This window comes from Globicephala melas, chromosome 1, assembly GCF_963455315.2.
Source record: "Globicephala melas chromosome 1, mGloMel1.2, whole genome shotgun sequence".
Classification (NCBI taxonomy): domain Eukaryota; kingdom Metazoa; phylum Chordata; class Mammalia; order Artiodactyla; family Delphinidae; genus Globicephala; species Globicephala melas.
The window spans coordinates 103,050,322-103,073,686 of record NC_083314.1 but is presented as its reverse complement, the minus strand read 5'-3'; the positions used below and the strand labels follow the sequence as shown (position 1 = coordinate 103,073,686).

Genomic DNA, 23,365 nt, shown 5'->3' with positions numbered 1-23,365 from the left:
TATTCATTTTTAAAAAATATTTATTTGGCTGTGTCGAGTATTAGTTGCGGCCTGCAGGCTCTAAGTTCCCTGACCAGGGATCAAACCCAGGCCCCCTGCATTGGGAGCACAGAGTCTTAACCACTTTCTGTCTTTAAAATGTCTCTTTTAAAGAGGAAGTTGCAAGAGCTGGGATAGAATTGTTCATTTTAAAATTTGGATAACATTTTTACTTGTGAATCATGAATTAACTTGAAGCAGTAAGCTTTAAAGAATTTATTTAACTCCAAGTACATTTTATATAATATTTGAATTAATATGTTTTAAATCTGAAAATTTTTTTGTCTTCTCAGCAAAGGAAATAGTTGGTGGTAATTGTATACTTCATACTTTGGAGGTATAATGGGCCATAAACATTAGGAGAAATACATTATTACATCAGTTCATATTTACTTATTTACCCGCCTTCTCAAATGGAATAAGCTTATAACTGTAGGACTAAAATGTTATTCATAGGCTGCTTTTTAACTATCCAGGGTACACATTTTCATTCAGAGTTCTTAATGGTTGATTTTATAGTCCTAAACTGATTTGTTATGGTCATCCATTCTATTGTTCTCAGCTATAGCTTTAAGAAATTTCCTTTATTAATCCTACGTTTACCTCCTCCTTTTCCATGATACCCTGTCACACATTTGAAAACCTTATATTTATCCTGGTGTTCATATTTTTAAAGCTAAACAGCTAAACAACAGAAATTGATTCAGTGGTAATCAACTTCAGCCTTTGGATGTAGAAGACAGATTTAAATTAAATCATACTGTAGATTTAATCTTGAAAAATTTTTAAGAGTTGACAGTTATGTATGTGGTATGGCTAAGACAAAGTAAAGCCTTCTAAAGTATATTACTGCTACCTCTGCAATTAGTAGAAGAAACACTATGCATTTGTGACCATAGTATAAAATGTGCCTCTATCTGAAGGAGGTAAAAGTTATGCAGGAAGTTTTCAGTCTCTAAAGATGGAAAGCAGTAGATACATACAGGAAATTTTAGTGTTTTTTTTTTTTTTTTTCTGAGTTCCTCCTAACTTCATATTTCTCTTCCTTTTAATTTCTATATTTTTTCTTTTTCCTGTTGATTTTAATTTAAAAATGGTATTCTGTCTCTGAATCTACCTCTCCTTTTTGCCCCACTTTCTGAATTTTTCTTACCTGCCTTAATTGCTGTGAGCTTTTCACATTCCTAGAAGGATTCTACCTCACCTCAGTGGCATCCTGCTTTATTCATTAATTGCATTTTTCAGCAGTCATTTTAGCACTGTGCTGGGTACTGTAGGGGCTCAGAAAAATTACAAGGTTTCTGTGCTTGTAATCTTGTTTATACTCTGGTGGAGGCAGCATACGCCTGAATATCTCTAATGTGAGGCAAACTGAAATATATAATAGAGTTTAATGTAATATTAGAGCATAATGAAGTGAGTAATTTATCATCCAAAGGAGAAAGTGGAAGGGCTTTATGGGCCAAAGGCATTTGATTTGGATAAGAATAAAGGATTTAAAAAACACAGCATGAGAAATGTGATGAAGAATATATCATGCATGTTTAGGAAGTGACAAGTATTCAGTTGTGAATGAGGCATAGGGTAATTGGGAAAACATGAAAGGCAGTGATGTCAGAAAGAACTAGTTTGAGAGAAGATCTTAGAACTGATGCTATCCCAAGGAGTATACTGGAGACTGTTAGTCTAAGTAAGGTAAAATTGTGAATCTAAACTAGGGACAGAAATGAGAATGGAAAGAAAGAAACATGGGAAAAATTAAATGTAAAAGTAATAGGACTTGGCACCTTACAATATGATGACTCATGAAGAATTAAACTTGTGGAGGAGTCCACCTAGACAGTAGGAAATTCAGCCTAGGACTTAGGCAAGAGTTCTGTGGGGTTGAGAATTTGAAAGGCCAGAGGAATGTTGTTTTGGTTTAGAGAGATCAGATTTGTAGTTGCCAGACACAGGGCTTGGGGGTGGGGAGAAATTGGATAAAGGTGGTCAACAGGTACAAACTTCCAGTTATAAGATAAATAAGTACTAGGGATGTAATGTAACATGGTACATATAACGAACACTGCTCTGTTATATAAGAAGGTTGTTAGGAGAGTAAATCCTAAGAGTTCTCATCACAAGGAGAAAAAATTTTTTTCCTATTTCTTTAATGTTGTATCTGTATGAGATGATGAATGTTCACTAAACTTATTGTGATAATCATCTCATGGTGTATGTAAGTCAAATCATTATGCTGTACACCTTAAATTTATAAGGTGTATGTCCATTATATCTCAGTAAAACTGAAAGAAAAAAAAAACTTTGGTTTAAGATTCTCAGGTATAAGAGAGCAAGAGGGCTAAAGACTTGAAATTGAAACTTTAAGCACTACACATTTATGTTGTGGGAAAGTAAAGAAGTAAGGGATTGAGGGATGAAATAAATAGGGTTAAATTAGAAGTGCCTATTCAGTTTAGTAGTTACCATAAAGTTTATTCTTATTCGCAAGAATGGGTATAAATCAAATTATAATGGATTAGGAATGTAAATTTGATAAAGTACTTACTATTCTTTGAATAAGTGCTGTAGGAAGGAAGGAGAAATGGGATGGTAGTTGAGGAGCAAATCAGGGCCCAAGAGGAAATGTTTACAGTAAAGGAGTATGCATAATCATTAAGAGTATGTGGTCCAAATCCAGACATCCTCAGTTCAAAAGCTGGCTCAACTTCACTGTCTCAGCTTTCACATTTGTCATGGATATAATGATAGTAATCCCCATGTTTTAAGGCTAGTGTGAGGATTAAATGTTTTAATACATACAGAGAACTTTTCACAGTGTCTGGCATAGAATGAATGCTAATTTCATATTAGCTAGTATTTGTTTTGAAGGCTAGCTTAAGTCCTAGAATTGATTGTAGTAGATTGGATCAAGAATATAGTGGAAATGTTGGGGCCTACGAAATATAGAGATACTTTTCAGGACCATTGTGAGAACTGGAAGGAATTTTTATCAAGCTCACAGAGAGATTTAGGGGTAGAGCTGGAGCCGGAACTGAAGTCATCAGCTTTTGATAGTCCATATTCTTTCTTCTCACCATTTGTATCTTTATGAAGAAAGGGGAACAGATAGAGAGAGAGGACTTTTGAAGTTGATTGAAAATTTTGGGGGAATTCTGATCTCAGTCTTACAAGATACTTGCTGAACATAACAAGGACTTAAGTCTAGTGGATTTTTAGGGAATTCTTGAAAATAGAATAGGAAATGCGGCTAACATCAAATAACAAAATGTTCGTGGAATCAGTTTGGGGTTGTAGGGTGTGTGTGTGTGTGTGTGTGTTTTCACTCTAATATTTTACGAACCTAGATGAAAGCATATCCAAAATGTAGGATTTGATTTATCCAAGTCTGGCATTGTAGAACGTTAATGGATTAGGAACAAGCAAGCCAAAATGCTCTAGACATAGTATAGTCTAGCCAAGGGAGAACAGAAAGGGAAGTGGTTGTCATATAGGCTAAAAATGGGTTGGTTCAGTGGCTGGTATGGGAGTAGGAGGATCTATAAGATGGAAGAATGAAGTCAGGAAAGGGGATGTAATGTTAGAAATGAATGGCAAAAAAAGAAAAAAAATCAAAGATGTAGCAAAAGAAGTTGGTAAAACAGACTGATACAGTAAAAATCATCAAAGTAGAAGTTTTTAAGAAATCGTGAGACCAGTGTGTCAGACAGATCACAGGATGAGGACAAGAGCTGAGATAGAAGGAAGAAATAAAGCCAGGTGCCAAAGTCTTAATGTAATGAGAGAAAATGTCCCAGTGACCTAATGGCTGTTTTGATGAGAAATGATTGCATGGTACGACCTCAAAGACATTCTAATTGGTGACGGCAGAACAGCAGTCTGAAAGTAACATTGGGTGGTGAGATAGTGGGATGAATAATGCACCCTTTACTTTCCTTTGGGGAAGGGTTTAGGGAGGTAAAAATGACTTTTTGAGAGGGTTATAAGATAAGTTTCATTAGGACCAAGCAAGCTTTTAATTAAAAATTTTCTCTAAGGAACACATTGAATAAAATGCAATTGTTAATGATAGAAAAGAAAAATGGGTTCTAGAGGGTAAAATAAAAATTGAAGGGAAGCTTGGTGGAAGAGGAAGAATGGATTGTTTGAGGAAAAAATAGCAGCTGTCATTCTTGTCAAAGGTAAAATTTTTATTTTCAAGTCAGGAAATAAAATATTGTAAAAACTGCCCCCCTCACCCAGGACCCTATACTACATGAATTATAACAGTCCTCAAAGTCCCACCACCAATCCTCTGTTCAGTCGTGTGTGAGAATAACAACCACCAGATGTCTTGAACAGGGAAAAGAAGTGTAAGACCAAAAACAGGGGAAAGAACTTTAAGACCAAAAGATATGATGTAATTGACTTTGGATAGATGTTTCAGAATAGAAATGAAAGGATAGAACAAATTCTGCATCTCTAAAAAGCATGGATAAAACTGTCGTAGTCAAGAGGAGTCTAAGGAGGTATGACTAAATCTAATAACGGCATCCTGAAACAAAAAAAGGACATTAGATGCAAATTAAGGAAATCTGAATACTTTATGGACCTTAATTAATAATAACATTAATACTGGCTGATTAGTTGGAACATATATCATACTATTGTATGATAGTACAATATATCTATTTATAATATATATGATATATAACTATATCATGCTATAGTAAGATATTAATAATGGGGGAAAAGGGGTGCCCAAGGTTATAAGAACTGTGGAGAATTTTTAATTTTTCTGTAAATCTAAAACTGTTCTAAAGTAAAAGTTTATTAAAAATTATAGATAAAATTGGCAAATGATTTAAGATGTTATCAAGAACAGTTTAATTCTTCAGTTGTAATGGACAAGGTTAGGGATGTCTGTGTACCTCAGCAAAATATGACCTGAGGGATAGAGGGATAGACAGATGCATAATTTGTAATCACTTCATCCCTGTGGACTTTGAATCTCTATCAGATAGGTACATGGCAGTGTGGCCATCAGTCTCAGGGAGAAGGGGGCTAGTAATGTGTCAGAACTAATATAAGAAATTTATAAAATTGCTGAATCACTCAAAATTCTGGGTGGCCCAGCCGATGAAGATCATTTCACATAGAAGGGGGATCCCTGTGACACCTTCCTTTTCATGTGGCAGTTTATGAAGCTCTTTGACATTATTTGATTCTTACAACAATACTGAAAGTAAAACACATTTTTATCCCCCATCTCAATATGCATAAATAGTGTTTTTTACAGCATACCTGCTGCCTTGAAGACGTAAATCATTAAAATTAAAATAATTTCTACAGCTAAAAGTAATCCATTAGAGCCAGTGTGCATAACGTGTTTTATATGTTTTTTTACAAAGGGAAGATAGTAAATGTATTTTCTCTCACAGCTAGGAGTTAACATTAATATGAAAAGTACAGTGCACAATTCCTTTTCAGAATTCATTATAATAGTACATCATGAAATACTTCGTAGGTTTTTATATTTTTGTGTAGCAGACAACACTGAGATTAAACCTAAAAAAAAAAAATTACCTTATTGACAAAATAATTTTTTAGAGAAGAGTATACTGAAGGAAATGGTGGAAACTATCCTTAGAGGCTTTAAAAGTCCAATAAAAACGTCAAGACTATTTTAGTGATTTGGAACTGTGAAAGGTGACTGAAATAGTTTTTCTAAGTTACCAGAGTAGGAGAAGAAATAGTGGAAGAGAAATACATGCTAGTGGTGCTAAGGACAGTGACTGCCCTCATCTCTTGAAGTACTTTTGCATCATGCTCTGGGCTGCCTAAAATGAAGAAAGAACATTTGGCAAGAGGATAGATCATCTGACTTTAGTAGCAAGTGACCCAGAATGGTGAGAATAAATGGAGAAGTAGGGAGATTATGAAGTAGCATTTGGATAGTAGCAAGAACAGTGGGGACCTCATAGCTTACATTCCACATTTTGCTGAGCTTTCCATTATCTCCTTACTAGAAGGAGATAAATTGTATCTACTTGGAGCCACAAAATTTCACGAATATTTTCACAAGAAAATTAAGTCTTATTTTTACTAAAGTGTAATGTTGTTTATTAAAACGTGGCATTCTTTTTTTTTAAGTCTCTCACACTTCAAAAAGGGCTTTAGCCTAGTCTCTTAATTCTTAATTACCATTTTTTAATTAATGTTAATTATTTTAATTCTCAGTGATTATTTTTCCATGATGTCTTGATGTTTTAAATAATATTGTGCTACCACGGTATCTCCATTACAAATCCCAGACTTAAAGTTTCTTTGAATAAATTTTTCATCATTGAATATTTTGGTGAAGTATTATGATGTTTAATTGTATATTGGCATGGTAGAGATGTATTTTAGAAGAAACCATTTTCTGCAAAAATGAAGTGTTTAGACTGTTGTGTTTAGACTGATATATCAAATGTATTGATGTTTTATATGTGTTTCATGAATTAGTAATTTTTCTTGAAATATCAACAGAGAAAGACAAATGATAAGTAACTTAGAACTATAAGTTTTGGAATCTAACTACATGTCTAATAAGAGTATGCAAGATCAAAATGACTGTGAGTGCATACCTAGGAAGTAGGAATGTATCTTACAGTGGCAGCATTTTAAGATATCCATTGAATGTTAAATGGAAACAGCCTATCAAATGTAATGAGAGCTATTATATTTAACATTGAGAAGTTAGTAATACCATAGAATAGTTAAAGTGGTGGATCCTAAAAGGCACTAAAGTCTATTATGCATGAGTAATTATTAGACGTGAGAAGTTTCTATTTTAAAATTAGATCCTTATTTCTGGATTTACTTTAAAAATGAAATTTGCGAGTAGATACAACACGATTGGCCATGAGTTAATAATTGGTAAACAATTGTGGATACATGGGGCTCATTATTCTAGTCTCTCTACTTTTGTATATGTTGGAAAATTTCCAAAACAAAAAGTAAAATCTAAAAAATAAAAGAGGAGAAATAAGAAAAAAAGATGGGGGGGAGGGAATCCGCAAAAATGGTATGTGGAGTGGTGGTGTGGGGGACTGTAAAATAAACTCATACAGAGCAAGAATGTAAGTGAGAAACACCGTTCTACTGATGGGGGAGGTACTCAGAAAAGATAAAAGGAGATTGGGAGGGAAAAATTTTGTAAGTCAAAAACTAAAGAAGTTAAGAATTGTCAGTCTTCAAGAGCTGTTCACCCTGCCAATGAAAGGTCATAGTTTCTGTAAAGTAAAAAGATAAACAAACTTGGCTAAAAGAGTAACGTCTGAAACCAGAGGTAACAGCACATCCTTATGACATGTACAAGAAAGCTGGAAAGAGAAAAGAAGAAATAAAACATGAACTTATGGGACAACAGTACTAAGGGCCAGTTCTACCCAGGTACGTCATGAATTAACTTCATGTAGGTTGAATGTTTGTCGCCTTTATCATGAGAAGGAAAAAAAAGAACATATAACTCATTTCTTTAGTGAACTAATATTTATTGAGAAATAAGCTGGTATGTAAGAATTTAAGGGATGAAAGGAATCCAAGTTTATTGATAATTGAAATACGGATAAAGATGCTGAGACAAAGGGAATTCCATGGAATAAATGAAGAATCCTGAAGATGACAGAACAACAGTAAGACTGGAAAGTAGAACAGTAGAAATAAGAAGGAAATGTTAAAACTGGTAGGTAAAGGATAGGAAAATATTGAAAGAGAAAGCTTGTGTGATAATAGAGACTTCTTCTCATTCTTTCTACGGGGGAAGTGTTGTAATTGAGAAACTTGTGTTATACCTATTTGAGTGTGGAATTAAGGAAAACAGATTATGGTAAGATTTTCTTTAGGTCACTTGAATTAATTAAATAATGATGTTCAGGGTGATTTTGTCTCTAAAAGTGAAGGACTTACTATATATGTTTTGTAAGCTGTAATTATTTGTCTAATTTCAAGCACGTTTATAAAGAAGGTAGCACTTGTATAAAAAAGTGAGTTACTGTTATGTTGAAGATGATTTTTTTTTAGATTTGGCTCCTCACTATGAACCATGGAAGTGAATTTTTCAAGTCTCTGACTTGGAGGTATATTCTTTATGCTGTGTTTGCTTTTCCATAGGAAATGGAATGTTGTATATTTAATTTTTTTTAACATAATACAGGTATGTACCTTAGTTCTAATATTTAATGATTTCATTGAAACCAATTAATTTTATCTACTACTTATCAGCAACTAATTTTTCTAAATGTTATAAAAATTAACTTTCAGGAACCATTTGGAACGGTCAGCCCTAAGCCGTGCAGCCATCGTGCTTAAATTGGTTTTTGTAAACGACTTGTGTGTGTTTCGTAAAATATGCTTTATTTTAAAATTAGGGCTTCCTGTTGCAGCTGTTCCAGGAGCTCTGAGTCCTTTGGCTATTCCAAATGCTGCTGCAGCAGCTGCTGCAGCTGCTGCTGGCCGAGTGGGTATGCCTGGAGTCTCAGCTGGTGGCAATACAGTCCTGTTGGTTAGCAATTTAAATGAAGAGGTTAGTAAAATAATTTTCTAGTGTTTATTTTTTACCTCCATTTCATTTGTGAAAGTTTTTCATGTTTATTTCATTTTGCACTTGCCTTTCTTTTTATGTACATTCATTAGTCAAAGTATTTTCTGTGTGTTTCTACTTCCGAATAAAATCTATGTACTTGTTTAGGTAATACTTTATTTCCGTAGACAGTCATATCTCTTTTTTTATATATATATATATATATATTTTAACCTAACTACCTATTTTTCCTAAGAAAAATATGGTGAAGTACTGTAGTTTGGCTTTTTATCTTTTTGTTGTTCTCAAAAGGCAAATGTGATCTAATTTGCAGATGTAACTGTAAAACAATTTTGCTCTTTGCCTTTTCTAATTATTTGCTTGTTCATTTCATGCTTATGTGTCATTGCATTTTTTTAAATCTTATTTTATGTGAACTACTCTAATACATTTTTCTTTGAAGGTTCTTCCAAAGATCTTGACGAGGCACTCTTCCAGTCTTTCTTAGTAATTTTTTCTTTGCAGTTATTAGTCATTGTCTTCTAAAAATATTTTTCAACTTTACCCCTCCCTGAACCCCTCCCACCCCCTTAAATAAAGTTTATTGCTGAGTTATTTTCTTTAGTTGTACATTTTATGTCTGGTATATTTTATTTTGATTGCTATGGAAGCTGGTATGAAATGTGGGAAGCTCAATGTATCAGTTTATGATGTCTAATTTGAATATTTCATTTTTAATTGGCCTCTGTTAATATGAACATTAAGCTATTTTATCATTTAGTACTATTGTCATCCATAGTTCTGCATGCTAAAATGTTTGAATCAGAGTGCCTTTGTTTTTCTCTTAAGAATTTTGCCTGCATTTCATAACCAGCCATGCTTATGCAGTTAAAGTTCAAAGTTTAAAATTCCTGTGCATGCTTTCCTTCCCTATGTTGAGATGAAATGCTGTAATTTACTCTTTGATATAGATGTACTTTACCCATATTTGTCTTGGATGACTACATTTTACTCAGTTTTTCTTGTACAGTACATAAACCAACCATTTTCTGACCAAATCCTGCATTTCCTATGTACTGACCTATATTTTATTTTTTTTTTGTTCCCCAATTCCTTATTTTTTTCTTCTGCATTGCTGTTTCCCTTCCCCATTTCATCCTTTTCCCTGTGTGTTCACCTTCCCTTTCCTTGTCTTTTCCCAAATGCCCATTCCCTTCCCTGTCTTATCCTTTATTTTCCTTGTCCTTGTCTTCATCCCCTGTCTCCATTCCCTGTGTTCATGCTTCTGTGCTTGAACAAATGTTCCTCGGACCAACTTGCCCCAATTAACCGCCTTGAACCATGATCCATGACCACCTCACCATTCTGCGGGAACCACCCTTCGTTATGGATGATCTGTTCATCTCCGCTCTTCCTCGACTCTTCTCTCTTCTTGTCTTACGCTGCTTGCTCTTCTCTCCTTCTAAAGATGGTTACGCCCCAAAGTCTGTTTACCCTCTTCGGTATGTTATTGTTAGCACTATACTTTTATTATTGATTTGATTTTTGTTTCACCTTAATTCTTATTTGTAGCTAGCACTTTGGCTTAAAGTTGAATAGTAAATCTTTTGCTATTTTTCTTTGCTATTTAAAACTCTCCATAGACACAAAATTTGTTTTAATGCATGCTGATTTATTTTGCATGATCTTTAATTTAATATCATTCACATAGCTTTGAGGGTTTATCAGAGATTATTCTTTTCAAAATTCACTGTTCAAAATCTTGATCTTCTTTATTCATTTGTGAGAATGATGAGTTTGAATGAGTGATCATGTTGATGTCTGAATGTTTCATTAATATGTCAGAAAGATAATATTTAGCTGACTTGCACGTAAAATTAATTCCATTTTTGGATTACCTCTCTGTGGCTCTAAAATAAGGTGTTTATGGAGATGTGCAGCGTGTGAAGATTTTGTACAACAAGAAAGACAGTGCTCTAATACAGATGGCTGATGGAAACCAATCACAACTGGGTAAGATTAAATTATATGTTATCTATACATCTTCAAATCTGATTTCAAATATATAATCTAAACCTGTGAATATAAACAAACTCTTTATGTTAGTAAGAAGCCATTTATTAATAGCCAGGGTTCAAAATGTCATGTTAATTTTCATATTTTAACATGAATAGTTGTACATGATGAACATATTTGTATTTTTCTGCTGTCCTCTTAACCATTTCTTGTGTGGAGTCTAAGGAAGAAATGTTTTGGCTTCAAAATTACAATAACAATTTCACATAAGAATTATGACATACATATTAAAGATCCTCAGTGTTTTTCATTCCTGGATACTCCTTGTAATCAAAGTTAACAGTTCATATAGTCCACGGAATCCTGATTAACGCTGTGTTATTTTAATTCTTCTAAAGTCATTTGCAAGTATTTAACTAAACTTAGTAAAGAGTCACATGGGAAATGTATTTTAGAGATACCAGGTTCTTACAAAATGAAAAATTTACACCAAATATCCCACTGTTAATCCTTTTTGAAATCTTAAAATGTACTTCAGACAAGTTACACTTATACTATTAGATAAATAATTGATGACTTAATTAACATCTCGTTTGAATTCATGCACAAAGCCAAATCACATAAATCTAGAATGTAGCTGCATATTCATGGTATGATTGACTGTAAAGTCAATATGTTCTTAGCTTATAATTCTGTTAGTTGAGATTTGGCGATGATGGTACTTTAGATTGGGTGTACTCACGTTATTAATTTTGAAATTTGCCATTTTTGGGGTAAAAACTAGTGTATTTTTGCTATTATATCCAGTGAGACTCACAAACTAAGAACATGATGAACTAGACCTGTTAGCCTTTGGAGTCAGAAGTAAGTTTGAAATTCTGTGTTTCTTACCAGCTATTATCCATCTTTAGTGGAAGTTATATAAAAGTGCTGATGATGTCATAGATGCTAATTAAATCTTTTCTTCTTCCTCTGCTTGTGTACACTTCTGTACTCTGGTGGGTTTAGTCATTGCCGTTGTTTTTATAAACTTTGCAAGTAGCATTTTACAGTTTTTGTTTCATAGTTGACAAAGCATTCTTAAATGTTTGATTTTCTTCCTCATTGTGTGAGCTGTGGGTGGCATTACCCTCATGTAAATAAAGGATACGCAATCATTACGGTTGAGAAGTACCTGAGGTAGAATTTAACCAAATGTTTCACGATATTTTTAGTTTTGTTTTATGTAAGGACTAGATAACTGATAATTTAATTTTTGCTATACTTGTATTAGTCTGTTTGGGCTGCCATAACAAAATACCACAGACTGAGTGGCTAAAACAACAGAAATTTATTTTCTTATAGTTCTGGAGGCCAGTAGTTAGGTGCCAATAGATTTGGTTTCTGGTGAGGACTTTCTTCCTGGCTTTCAGACAGCTCCATTCTCCATATGTCCTCACATGGCCTTTCCTCTGAGCCTTTTCTCAGCCTCTGAGGCTCTGATTTCTCTTCCTGTACTTATAAGGACACCAGTCTTATTGGATTAGGGCCTCACCCATGTGACCTCATTTAACCTAAATTACCTCCTTAAAGGCCCTGCCTCCAGGTAGTCACATTGAGGGATTAAAGCTTCCATATATCACTTTTGGGAGAATACAGTTCAGTGCCTAACAATACTTAACATTGATAAATCTTTTACCCCTAATTTTTATAAAATTTTTTTACTAAAGCTTTGACTTACTAATAGCATGATTTATAGGTTTCAAACTATATGTAGTGGCAAATAATTTATTATTTCTCATTGCTGCCAGGTTAGATTTTGCTTTCTTGTCCATAAAAATATGTACTTGCACCTTTAATGCCTTTATAGCACACACACAAACACACAAATCCTATACAAAACTAGGGTGCGCTATTGAAAAAAATAAGTGAAATTTTTTTAAATGTAGTATGCTTTTTTTATGGGCTCTGTTCTCATTCTTTTTGGTTTTCATGGGACTCTGTTTGGAAATACTCATTGTTTTATAATATAGGCAGATGTTTTTATGCTCAGGAAGTAGTATGGGAGAAATAAACGGCAAGGTATAGTCAGTAGTATACAAGTGTGAATGGGATTGTTGCAAATCTTAGAGGCCATGTTAAATCATTTTAGACTAGAGTTTTAAAATTTGCAAACATTAAGATGTTTCAATTTCTACCATAACCTATTTAATTGATACTGGAATTTTCTTAAATTGGATATTTTAGGAATAATATAATTTGTAAATTATGTTTTGAAGTAGTGTACTGATCTTCAGCGATTAAAGTAAATGAGTTCTAAGGAAATGTCAAAGAGTAGTTCCTTGTTAAAATAATTATCTTGTTTCTCCAATTCATATTTTCAAGAACTACTTATAAGAAAGCCTCAACTGTTCTTATTTAATATGTAGCTGCCATCTCAAAAGTAAACTTACTTCTTCTTTAACTACTGAATTATATCTAGCGAAGTGTGCTGTAAAGGGAGTAGGAATCATGTAACTCTGGTGTTGTGATATTTGAGCAGTTTTTAAGTATGTGTATATATTGGCTTTCACTTCTTCATTACTGTGAGTAATGGAGAACTCTAAGTCGCACTTTGAGGTATTGCTGGTCTCATAGAAGGGAGCTCTCAACAGACCTTCCCCCAAAAAAACAGTCAAAAGAAAGGAGGGAAAAATAGCAAATGATATGGAGAAAATGGGGGAAAATAGAAATTTGAAAGTAATGATAGAATCAAGTCCAGATGTATCAACAGTAACAACAGATGTAAAGGAGTAAATTCATCAATTAAAAGACAGATTTGATTTTTTAAAAGCCACCTATTTACAAGAGATGTGAGGTGCAAAGATGTAGAAAGATTGAAAGTAAAGGGATATAAAAAGGATAATTGACAGGTAATAAGCAAAAGAAAACTTATGTACCTATATTCATTTAAGATAAAGATTATTGATAAAAGATTTATTAGTTCACCAAGAAGATGACAAGTTTTATGTGTATGTGTGCCTAATGAAATAGCTTCAAAATGTGTAAATTATAAATGGATAGAACTGCAGGGAGAATTGAGCAAATTCACCACGATAATGGAGGTTTTTATACACCTTGCTGAATTATGTCAGGCAGAACCCCCCCCCAAAAAATCAGCAAGACGCAAATGATACAGCACAATTAGATTAACAGAATTACACATATATAGAATTAGGCATCTAATAGTTATACATCCAACACATTCTTTTTAAGTACACAAGGAATGCTTACAGAAAGTGATCACAAACTAAACTATAAAGCAAGCTTCAGTAAATTTCAGAGAGTAAGTATCATACAGACCAAATTCTCTGACTACTGCGCAATTAAGTTAAAGAGTTAATAACAGAAAGATACATTTAAAATCTCCAGGTATCTGGAAATTGAAAAATAATTCCAATATCTCATGTCTCAAAGAAGTTATTTTAATGGGAATTTTAAAATATGTAAAATTAAATGGTAATAAAAGTACTGTACATATTAGTATGTGTGGTACAGTGAAAGTGATGTTTTACAGAATGTTTTAACTGTTAAGAATAATGGTATAGGGACTTCCCTGCTGGCACAGTGGTTAAGAATCCACCTTCCTGGGCTTTCCTGGTGGCACAGTGGTTAAAAATCTGCCTGCCAATTCAGGAGACACAGATTCAAGCCCTGGTCCAGGAAGATCCCACGTGCTGAGGAGCAACTAAGCCCGTTCGCCCTAGAGCCCGTGCTCTGCAACAAGAGAAGCCACCACAATGAGAAGCCTGTGCACTGCAGCGAAGATACTGCCCCCACTCGCTCCAACTAGAGAAAGCCCGCATGCAGCAACAAAGACCCAATGCAGCCAAAAATAAATAAATAAATTTATAAGAAAAAAGAACCCGCCTGCCAATGCAGGGGACACGGGTTTGAGCCCTGGTCTGGGAAGATCCCACATGCCGGGGAACAACTGAGCCCATGCGCCACAACTATTGAGCCTGCGCTCTAGAGCCTGTGAGCCACAACTACTGAGCCCACATACCACAACTACTGAAGCCTGCATGCCTAGAGTCCATGCTCTGCAACAAGACACTGCAATGAGAAGCCTGCGCACCGCAACAAAGAGTAGCGCCCTGCTCGCCGCAACTTGAGAAAGCCCGCACACGGCAACGAAGACCCAACACAGCCAATAAGTAAATAAATAATTTAGAAAAAAAAAGAATAATGGCATAAACCCAAGGAAAAGAGATAATAAAGACAAGACTAGAAATCAATGGTATAGAAGACAGTTGAGAGAAAAAAAAAATAAAGCTAAAAGTTGGGTCCTTTGACAAGACTAATAAACAAGTGGATATCAAGATTCATTTTTTTTTTAAATGGGAGAGGCAACACTATTTTTAATTATAAAGGGGATAATTATTGATATAGTTCTAGTTCCACATTATGTAAACTACGTATTTTTTTTTACCATCTTTTAATTTCTCGTTATTCATTACTATTTTCAGAGATAAAGGGAGAGGTAGAAAATAATACTCAACCAAAAATGACGTTTCCACTATGCAGCATTGACTTTTTTCTTCTTGATCATTGATTGCTTTGTTCATTGATGCCATATTTCTTGGAACAGATTTCAAGATATTAGAGTCCTGTTATTTAAACTTGATTCATTTAAAATTTTTCTAATCATTTCCTTCTGCTTTGTTTAATCAATATATATACCTCCATTTTTGACGAGCTTTTTATTGTTTAATACCCTTAAAAGCCCCAGTATTCTATTTACCCCTTTCCTTAACCCCCATCCAGTTTAAATTTACTCACATCCTTTTATCAGCAATCAGCTGACTAGAATCTCCCGTATTACGTGGTTACTTTCTGAGTTAGCTGTTTGGTTATTTTGCTTTATTTTTGACCCCATTTCTCTATCATCCATCTCCTCTTGGTGCAGTTACTTACTATGCCTAGGACCTCTTGTTATTTGTGCCCTTCAGTATCTCAAAGCTCAACTGTTTGTGTAGTATTTTTATAACTTCTCAAAAGCTGCACTAATACACCTTTTCTTATGACAACCTTAGTCTACTTCTTTATGCCACTTTATTCCCAAAACTCATTCCTTATAACACATTTTGTATGAGGTAATAGCTAATAGCACTTTATCATAAGCAAAGTTCTGTTCACTTAAAACAACAAAATTAATAGAACCTTAAAAATATTTTATAATTCAAGTAAGCTTTATTATAAAAGGAGTTTACATACCATCACTATGGATAATTGAGTTGATTTTATAAGTATACGCGAAATACAGTGTAAGGAAGTTAAGGCCTGACAGCTTATTTTTTTTATTAGCCTCAGTTGAAAATCTAAGAAAAAACTATTACAAATGTATAACACTGCAGTAAATCAGGAAGAGTAAACTTTTTTTTCCTTCCAGTTTTACAGTTATACAGCACTGTGTAAGAGGTACAGCATTAATGATTTGATTTGTATACATCATGAGTTGATTATCACAGTAAATTTAGTGAACATCCATCATCTCATATAGTTATAAAAGAAATAGAAAAATTTTTTGTGTTATGAGAACTCCTAGGGTTTAGTCTCTTAACTTTCATGTATAACATACAGCAGTGTTAAAATTATGTTTATCATGTTGTACACTACATCCTTAGTATTTATCTTATAACTGGAATAGTAAACTTATTTTTACAAATTAGGGAAGCTATAAATGAAAAAGATTTTTTGGAATGGTACCTTATACTTCTATAGCATTTTCCTTTTCAGACCTGTTTTATATTTAACTGGTTTATTCTATACAAGTAAGTATGACAAGATGCATGGATTTAACAAATTCCGGGTATCTCCTGTGTCAGACTGTGTACTGTAGTATACTAATCAAATTAAAACATTTGAGAGTAGGGATTTTATTCTCAATTTCCTGCTCTTCCATATTGCCTTTACCTCTCTGTTTAATACTCTAATACTTTGATTTGAGTAGTCAAATAGACCTTCAATATGACTTATGACGTGGTTTTCTTCAGTTGTGACTAGTGAATAAAACATAAAACGTATAACTGTTCTCTAATCTCAGACCAGTTCTTTTAGTTGAAAAGTAACCCAACTGCTGCCTCAAGAAGTAGCTATGTGATGTTCTGTGTTTAGGCACTGTGCTGTGTGCTGTGGGGAGAGACACTGGTTCCTGCTTTCATGTATCTTACAGTATGAAGGAGGATATAAATAATTAAAATGTAATGAATTTATGAAAATAAATAAAGGGTACTGCATGGGGGAGTATCTAGTGAGGTTCTGAACCTTTTCTAGATGATGAAGAAAAGGCCCTCTTGAGGAAGTAATATTAAAGGATAAATAGATTAGGAGGGATAGTGAAGGAGATAGGAAATTGTTATAAATAGAAAAGCATGCACACGGGGCTAAAGGTAAAAAAACTAGTGTTTAAGAAAATACGTTTTGTACACCTGGAACATTAAGTACAAGGAATACAGTACTAAGATACTGTAGGTTCCATGAGGAGGGCTAGGATGGTTCTTGTCTTACCACTTGATTCTCAGCATTAACAAAGTGGTTAGTATTGTATATCATCAATAAATGTTTTTTCAGGGATGCTTGATAGAGATGTTAGGGTCAGACTGAGAAAGGCGCATAAGCCATGTTAAAGAGTAAGTTTAGACTTTATCCCTAAGGGTTTTAAGCAGGTAGTGACATAGATTTGTATAGAATGGATTGGAGAAAAGTAGAGAAAAATCCAACAAGACAAATTAGGAGACTGACTGAGTTATCCAGATAAAAAAAATAATGGCAGTGGAAAGTGTAGAAATGGAAGATGAATTTGAGAGTAATTAAGAGGATGGGTATGGTAGGACTTGGCAATTAGGACATAGATCAGCAGGGAGAAAATGTTACAGATGAGTACTAAGTTTCTTTCTTGGGCATTTAGCAGGACTGTCAAGGAAGAGAGAGACTCACATTTTGGATTTTCGTTCTATAAAAGAAGCTGGCTTTTTTGCCTCAGTGCCTTGTCTAGTGCAAATGAACTTGTTTTGTCACCAGTGGCTGTTGTAAATTCATGATTTATTTTAAAATCATAACAGAATTCAGATATTTCAACTTTTCTAAAATGAGAATTATTTTTGCTTTGAACCTTGATACTGTTTTTTAATAGGCATTCTTCCCCTTTATAGCCATGAATCATCTTAATGGACAGAAGATGTATGGGAAAATTATTCGTGTTACTCTGTCTAAACATCAGACTGTACAACTACCTCGAGAGGGACTTGATGATCAAGGGCTAACAAAAGATTTTGGTAATTCCCCACTGCATCGTTTCAAGAAACCTGGATCCAAAAATTTTCAGAACATTTTTCCTCCTTCTGCAACCCTTCACCTATCCAATATCCCGTAAGTATTAAAGCTGGAGTAGTTTATTAAGGATATACATTTTAGGAAGAAAATATAAACATTTTTTATTAATTGTTACTCTTTTTCTCTAATTTTCCCAGTCCTTCAGTAGCAGAAGAGGATCTACGAACACTGTTTGCTAACACTGGGGGCACTGTGAAAGCATTTAAGTTTTTTCAGTAAGCAAGCTTTCTTGTCTTTAAATTAGTGACTTGATAGAAGTAAAAGTTTTCTTCAAGTAGTTCTTTTTGTTTCTAGACGTCTTTGATTCTGGAATGGGCAAAAGTTAAGTATTTAAGCCCTTCCTAATTTTTATGAAGTATCTAATTTCATACTTTTGTTTCAGAAGAGATCACAAAATGGCTCTTCTTCAGATGGCAACAGTGGAAGAAGCTATTCAGGCCTTGATTGATCTTCATAATTATAACCTTGGTGAAAACCATCATCTGAGAGTGTCTTTCTCCAAGTCAACAATTTAAAAAAGGGGAGATGAAGATTGGCGATGAATCACATTGTTTGGTGTCAACACCTATTGACTGTTCAGAAAAGTGGGGACCAGAGTTTGATTTTTTTTGTTGTTTTCTTTTTTCTTTTCTTTTTTCCCATGCTGTTATCATTCCTTGGTTATAAAAAGAAATGGCATATGTAAAGGCAGAGTTATTAACTGCTCTTTTTCATCTGTTCTGTAGAGAAGCCATTTTTATTGTCTGTTTAAAATTTTAATTTTACTTTCCTTTTTCAACTTAGTTGACATACGTGCCTTAAAAAGGAAAACTAGTGTTGCTATTGTGCATTTACTAGAAGAAAGGAATTGGTTGTCTAGGGCACATTGTTAAATGGGAATTAACAATATGTTTAGGCAGGGGTGTGTAAAAAGGGTTAAGTTTTTGTTTCTCCTGCTTGGAACTTATTTTGAATTATTGGCTTGTCACATTTCTTTCTATTTAATCAAATAAGATACATAATACTGAAAGAATAAAGCAGCATTTTTTTAGTTTTTACTACCTTAGGCTTTATTGCTTTAAAAAAAAACATTGGCCTTTTGTATCTCACAATTCTGGTCTAGATTCAGTTATGAATGTAGGCATTAGTTAAAATTAACAAGATGCAGAGTATTAATTTCTTAAGACAACAAAGTGATTTCTGTAAGTTTGAGCCCTACGTGGAAAGCATTGTGGAATCTTAACCTTTTTGTACACACTCTTGTGGGACGTATCATATAAATGTCAGCACTAAGTAACGTCTTGTTTGTGGCTGAATATTTTTCGTAGATGTTTTTGAAGTTGACATGATTTATGTGCATTTAAATATATATTGCCATCCTTAGTTTGTAATTAAGATTTGGAATACGGTTGTGGATTTCTGAGCATGTGCAGACTGGTCTAGCTAGTTCAGGAACTGGTGCATGTATTTTTCAAAGATAAAAGAAAGTGTACTGCGAAAATTTGCAGGAAGATTAATTTTGTGGCAGTTTTCTAAAACTGACAACCAGGTGGGACCAAAGTTTATGTGCCTTTAGTCTTAATTTACCTTGCATTGTAATATTCAGTTTTAATAAATCTTCAAAATATTTTGTATTTAGGAATAGATCTGACTTTGACTTTAATAAAAACATGGCTCAGAATCTACAGGTCAAATTAATTTGAACAGTTCTTGTCAATCTGAATTGTTGATTCTGTTTAAATGACCAATACTTTTTCAAATTGATGTACTTAGTTTCAAGGTTCATAGATTCTGTTATCTATGTAGACAGAATGGTCATGTATATTTTCTATTAGTTGAGTTTTTACATCTTTAGAAATGTAAAATTCAGTATAGTTTGAAAGCGGCACAATTAAAAATTAATTTTCTAACAAAGTTGGGAGGTTTGATGGTTGTTTAATTTCCTTTTGTGTGTACTCTGCTTACCTCTGTAGCATGCTCAATAAACACTTCTGTAGCTCTGTATTCACCTTTTCTGTCTTTCTCTGCTGCCTTTTCTCTCTCTTCTTCTTTGTTTTCACTCCACTGTGCTTCTGAATTCATGTTTATTCTCTGCCAGGGTGGGAAAGGAATAATAATATTACAATTCTATGGCTTTATACCATAAATAAATCTAGATGCTGTGAAAATATACCAGCTGGTTTTTTTTTAATTTGAAAGATGGTAACTGCTTTTCAGGAGGACACATATTAAACATTTCCCACCCTGTTATAATCTACTGCTTTAAAGACATAACTTTTATTGTATCTTGTTAATTCTTTCTATCTCTTTTGTTGTTGTTGTTTTTTTTCCAGTAGATTTATGCACTAATAGATCTTTTGGATTTGCCATGCTCTCTTGCTGCAGTTTCATCTTTCATCTTTTGTGTCTGCTAAAGATTTCCTACCTTGTGAGTTTTAACAAAGGGTACTTGATGTTACTGGGAAGAAACAGTATACCATCTGCTTTTGCCTTGGGTGGGAAGGAAGATACACATTCAGGTATTTAAAAGTTTAAGGGGTAGTATGTGATGTTACGCTTTTCACTTTTTAAAGGGTTTCGATTAGGGTGCTATTTGTAGTACTCAATATTTTGGGGGGGTCACCTTTTTTTTAAACAGGCATTTTGGTGTCTGATAACTTTGTTATACATGTTCCTTAAGTTTGTTCTAACTGACAATTATGCAATACTCATACATTAGGAAAGTTAAAAACAAATGAAGGCGTATGCAGTTCATTTAAGTGTGCTTTATTAATACAATAATTCAGTCACTTCCGAGAAAGAAAGAATATAGTAAATAATTGTTTACATTTGGGTCGACATGGGGGGTGATTTGGAAGCTAAGTTATCTCAATTTTTTTTTTCTTAAAATAGCACTGTAGTACAGAAGAACTCTAGCAACAGCACATGAGCTTAAAAAGTCTGTAAAAAACCCATAATATGAATGAATAGTAATCGAACAGAAGTTTTTCTCAGTATTGGGTGGTAGTTGAAATATCTGAAAGTAGGTGCTATATCTGTTTTTCAGGTAGTTCCTTGTGGATGGGATTGGCTTGGAAGAAGAAACAGAAGTTCTGAGATGTTTGTGGGAACTGGGGTTGCTCCAATTACTGAGCTAAGGAGTTCCCAGTATTTCTGATGGAGGAGTGACCAGAAACCCAAGTTTTTCCTGCCTAGGGAGTGTCAGATTCCTCAGTCTTTTAGGGTGCACTCCAGTGCAACCTTCCTTCCAAAGCAAAAGCCAGTGAAGTGACAATTTTGACATTTTGGAGTGCTTTATTTTCGTACATTATTTTAACCCAGTCCTCAGCATATAGTAAATTGTTTAATTAGGTGAAAATAATAGCTTTGTCATCATTATTACCACCATATGCCTCAGTCTTCTCTCTCAAGCGAGCTAGCTAACTGTGAAGTGTTCTTAAGATGCAGCTGCTTTTTAATAGAGGTCTTACCTTGAATATTAAGAAAGATAACTTGATTATTTTTTCCTACAACTGAGAAACTGATTTTTTGACATTAAGATTTATTTTGGAAAATGGGTTTCAAAATACCTACTTACGGAATGGATTCATAAAGTTTACATTTAATGTTAGAAATCTAATTTAATATTTGAAAGCAGCTAAGAACACGCTGGCTTAACCAGGACTAAGGAATCATTATATTTAGTTACATTAGGGATATATTAACACTTTTGAGGCATTTAAAGTTCAAAATATAAGGTTAGTATAATCAGATTGTGGTAATTGGTTATTTCTATTTTTGGATCAACATATAGTTAGCAGAAAAGGACAAGTTACTTTTCTAAGCCTCAGTATCCCTTGTGTATGGGAAATGTAGGCAGTACTGCTCTTCCCACCTCACAGGGTACTGTGAAACTCAAATAGTAGGAATGCAGAAATGCTATGCAATTGATAAATTGCTATGTAGAAGGAAAAGTTGCAATGTCAGTTTCATGTCTGCCAGATCTTAGTTATCTACAATAAATAATATCCCAATATCTCTTTGCTACAGAGGACTTTTTTTAAAGTTTTTAACTGATAACATCTGCTAAAGCAAAAAGATGTAGAATGCAAGTCTATAATGCATCCCAAAGCCAAATGAAAGGAGAATCTGGATTTAGCCTTGTATTTTCTGTTTGAACTATTAGATAGCCTAGTAACACAACACAGATACATATTTAATTATGGATTCCATTTAAAAATGAGATTTTCTGTGTATATACCTTTAAAGGTTGCTGTGAAACAGAGGTAATTTTAACAAAGTCTTTGGAGAATATGAAAAGAAAAGACATTCTCATGAGTAGCTTGGGACTTTAAACAATATTTCCTCACTGCCTTAATATTTTTAAATAGAGCAAAAATCTGAAAATGTTTTTTCATTCAGGAGGAAAGGGTATGGAACTGTTTAGTGAAATTGAACATACATAGGTTTCTATTTTGGCTAAATATTTGTTTCAAGAAAATCTGTTGGTAAGAATTCAGTAGAAAATCTCAGTTTTAAGCCAGAGTATTAGGATATGTGTACCAATTATCAAAACCCTTAATTTTGGAGTTATTCTTTATTCTCCTAAGTATACTTATTCCCTTTATCTTTTTTTGTTTTAGATTTTGCCAATAAAGTATTAATGTTAAAAGTCAAGTGTCAGATTGCCCACATTAAGGACAAAATGAAGTGTTCAGATACGCAGAAAAATACAAAGAACATAAACAGCTATGCACTTACTATTTCACCACCTAATACCTTCCATACTTTGTGTAATTTTAATATATGACTTAAAAGAAATAAAACATTACAGATTGAACTGACATCCTTTATGTACTCTCCCTGATCTTAGCCCCTGTATATCCCTTCTCCACAGGTAATCGTTACATTGAATTTAGTATGTTTTAAGTTCAGTGGTGGTTTTTCAAAGAGAATTTGTTCTGTATTCTGTAGTCTTAAGTTTTTTTGTACTTAAAAAATACTGCAAATATTTATGATGTTTATTAAATGGTATGATATTTTGTTCAACACACTTTAAAATTTTGTTAAGATTAGGATGTCTGGACATTAATAATCCCTTATCAAATCTCATGACATTTAACCAATTTTAAGGTTATTAAATCAGTTCCTTTTCAATAAATACCATATGAGTTGTTTGAGTCTCAAGTTTTTCCTAAGGCAAAGATGTAAAAAGTAAAGAAGGAGCTACCGTTAGTATTTTAAAAGCTGAAATTATGTGTGAGATCCTCAAATACAAAGATATCCTTTCCAGCTTCACATTATAGCCACACTTCGTGCAACTTAATGCCTCCCTCCCATTTCAGTGGACAGAAAGAGTATTCCTCTTAATTGGTGTTAGTGCTTAGAAAATAACAAACCTCCCTCATTCCGCTTCAGTTACCAACTTAATGATCTTTCTTGTTCCTCCCGTAT

General features: G+C 33.7%; 1 protein-coding gene across 4 annotated transcripts in view; it reads left to right on the top strand.

Moving 5' to 3' along the window:
* PTBP2 (polypyrimidine tract binding protein 2) overlaps positions 1-22,757 on the top strand; it is an 83,396-nt gene extending 60,639 nt beyond the window's left edge. Inside the window, exons 9-14 of one of the 4 annotated variants that reach the window (XM_030868759.3) lie at positions 8,448-8,587; positions 10,053-10,086; positions 10,505-10,597; positions 17,773-17,989; positions 18,091-18,168; positions 18,339-22,757. In XM_030868759.3, coding sequence (XP_030724619.1) covers positions 8,448-8,587; positions 10,053-10,086; positions 10,505-10,597; positions 17,773-17,989; positions 18,091-18,168; positions 18,339-18,468 — 692 coding nt within the window. In that variant the 3' untranslated portion in view covers positions 18,469-22,757. Of the gene's footprint in view, positions 1-8,432; positions 8,588-10,052; positions 10,087-10,504; positions 10,598-17,772; positions 17,990-18,090; positions 18,169-18,335 lie in introns of all 4 variants that reach the window. The other 3 variants (XM_030868758.3, XM_030868757.3, XM_030868761.3) reach the window with 3 other exon arrangements.
* The last annotated feature ends 608 nt before the right edge of the window (positions 22,758-23,365 follow it).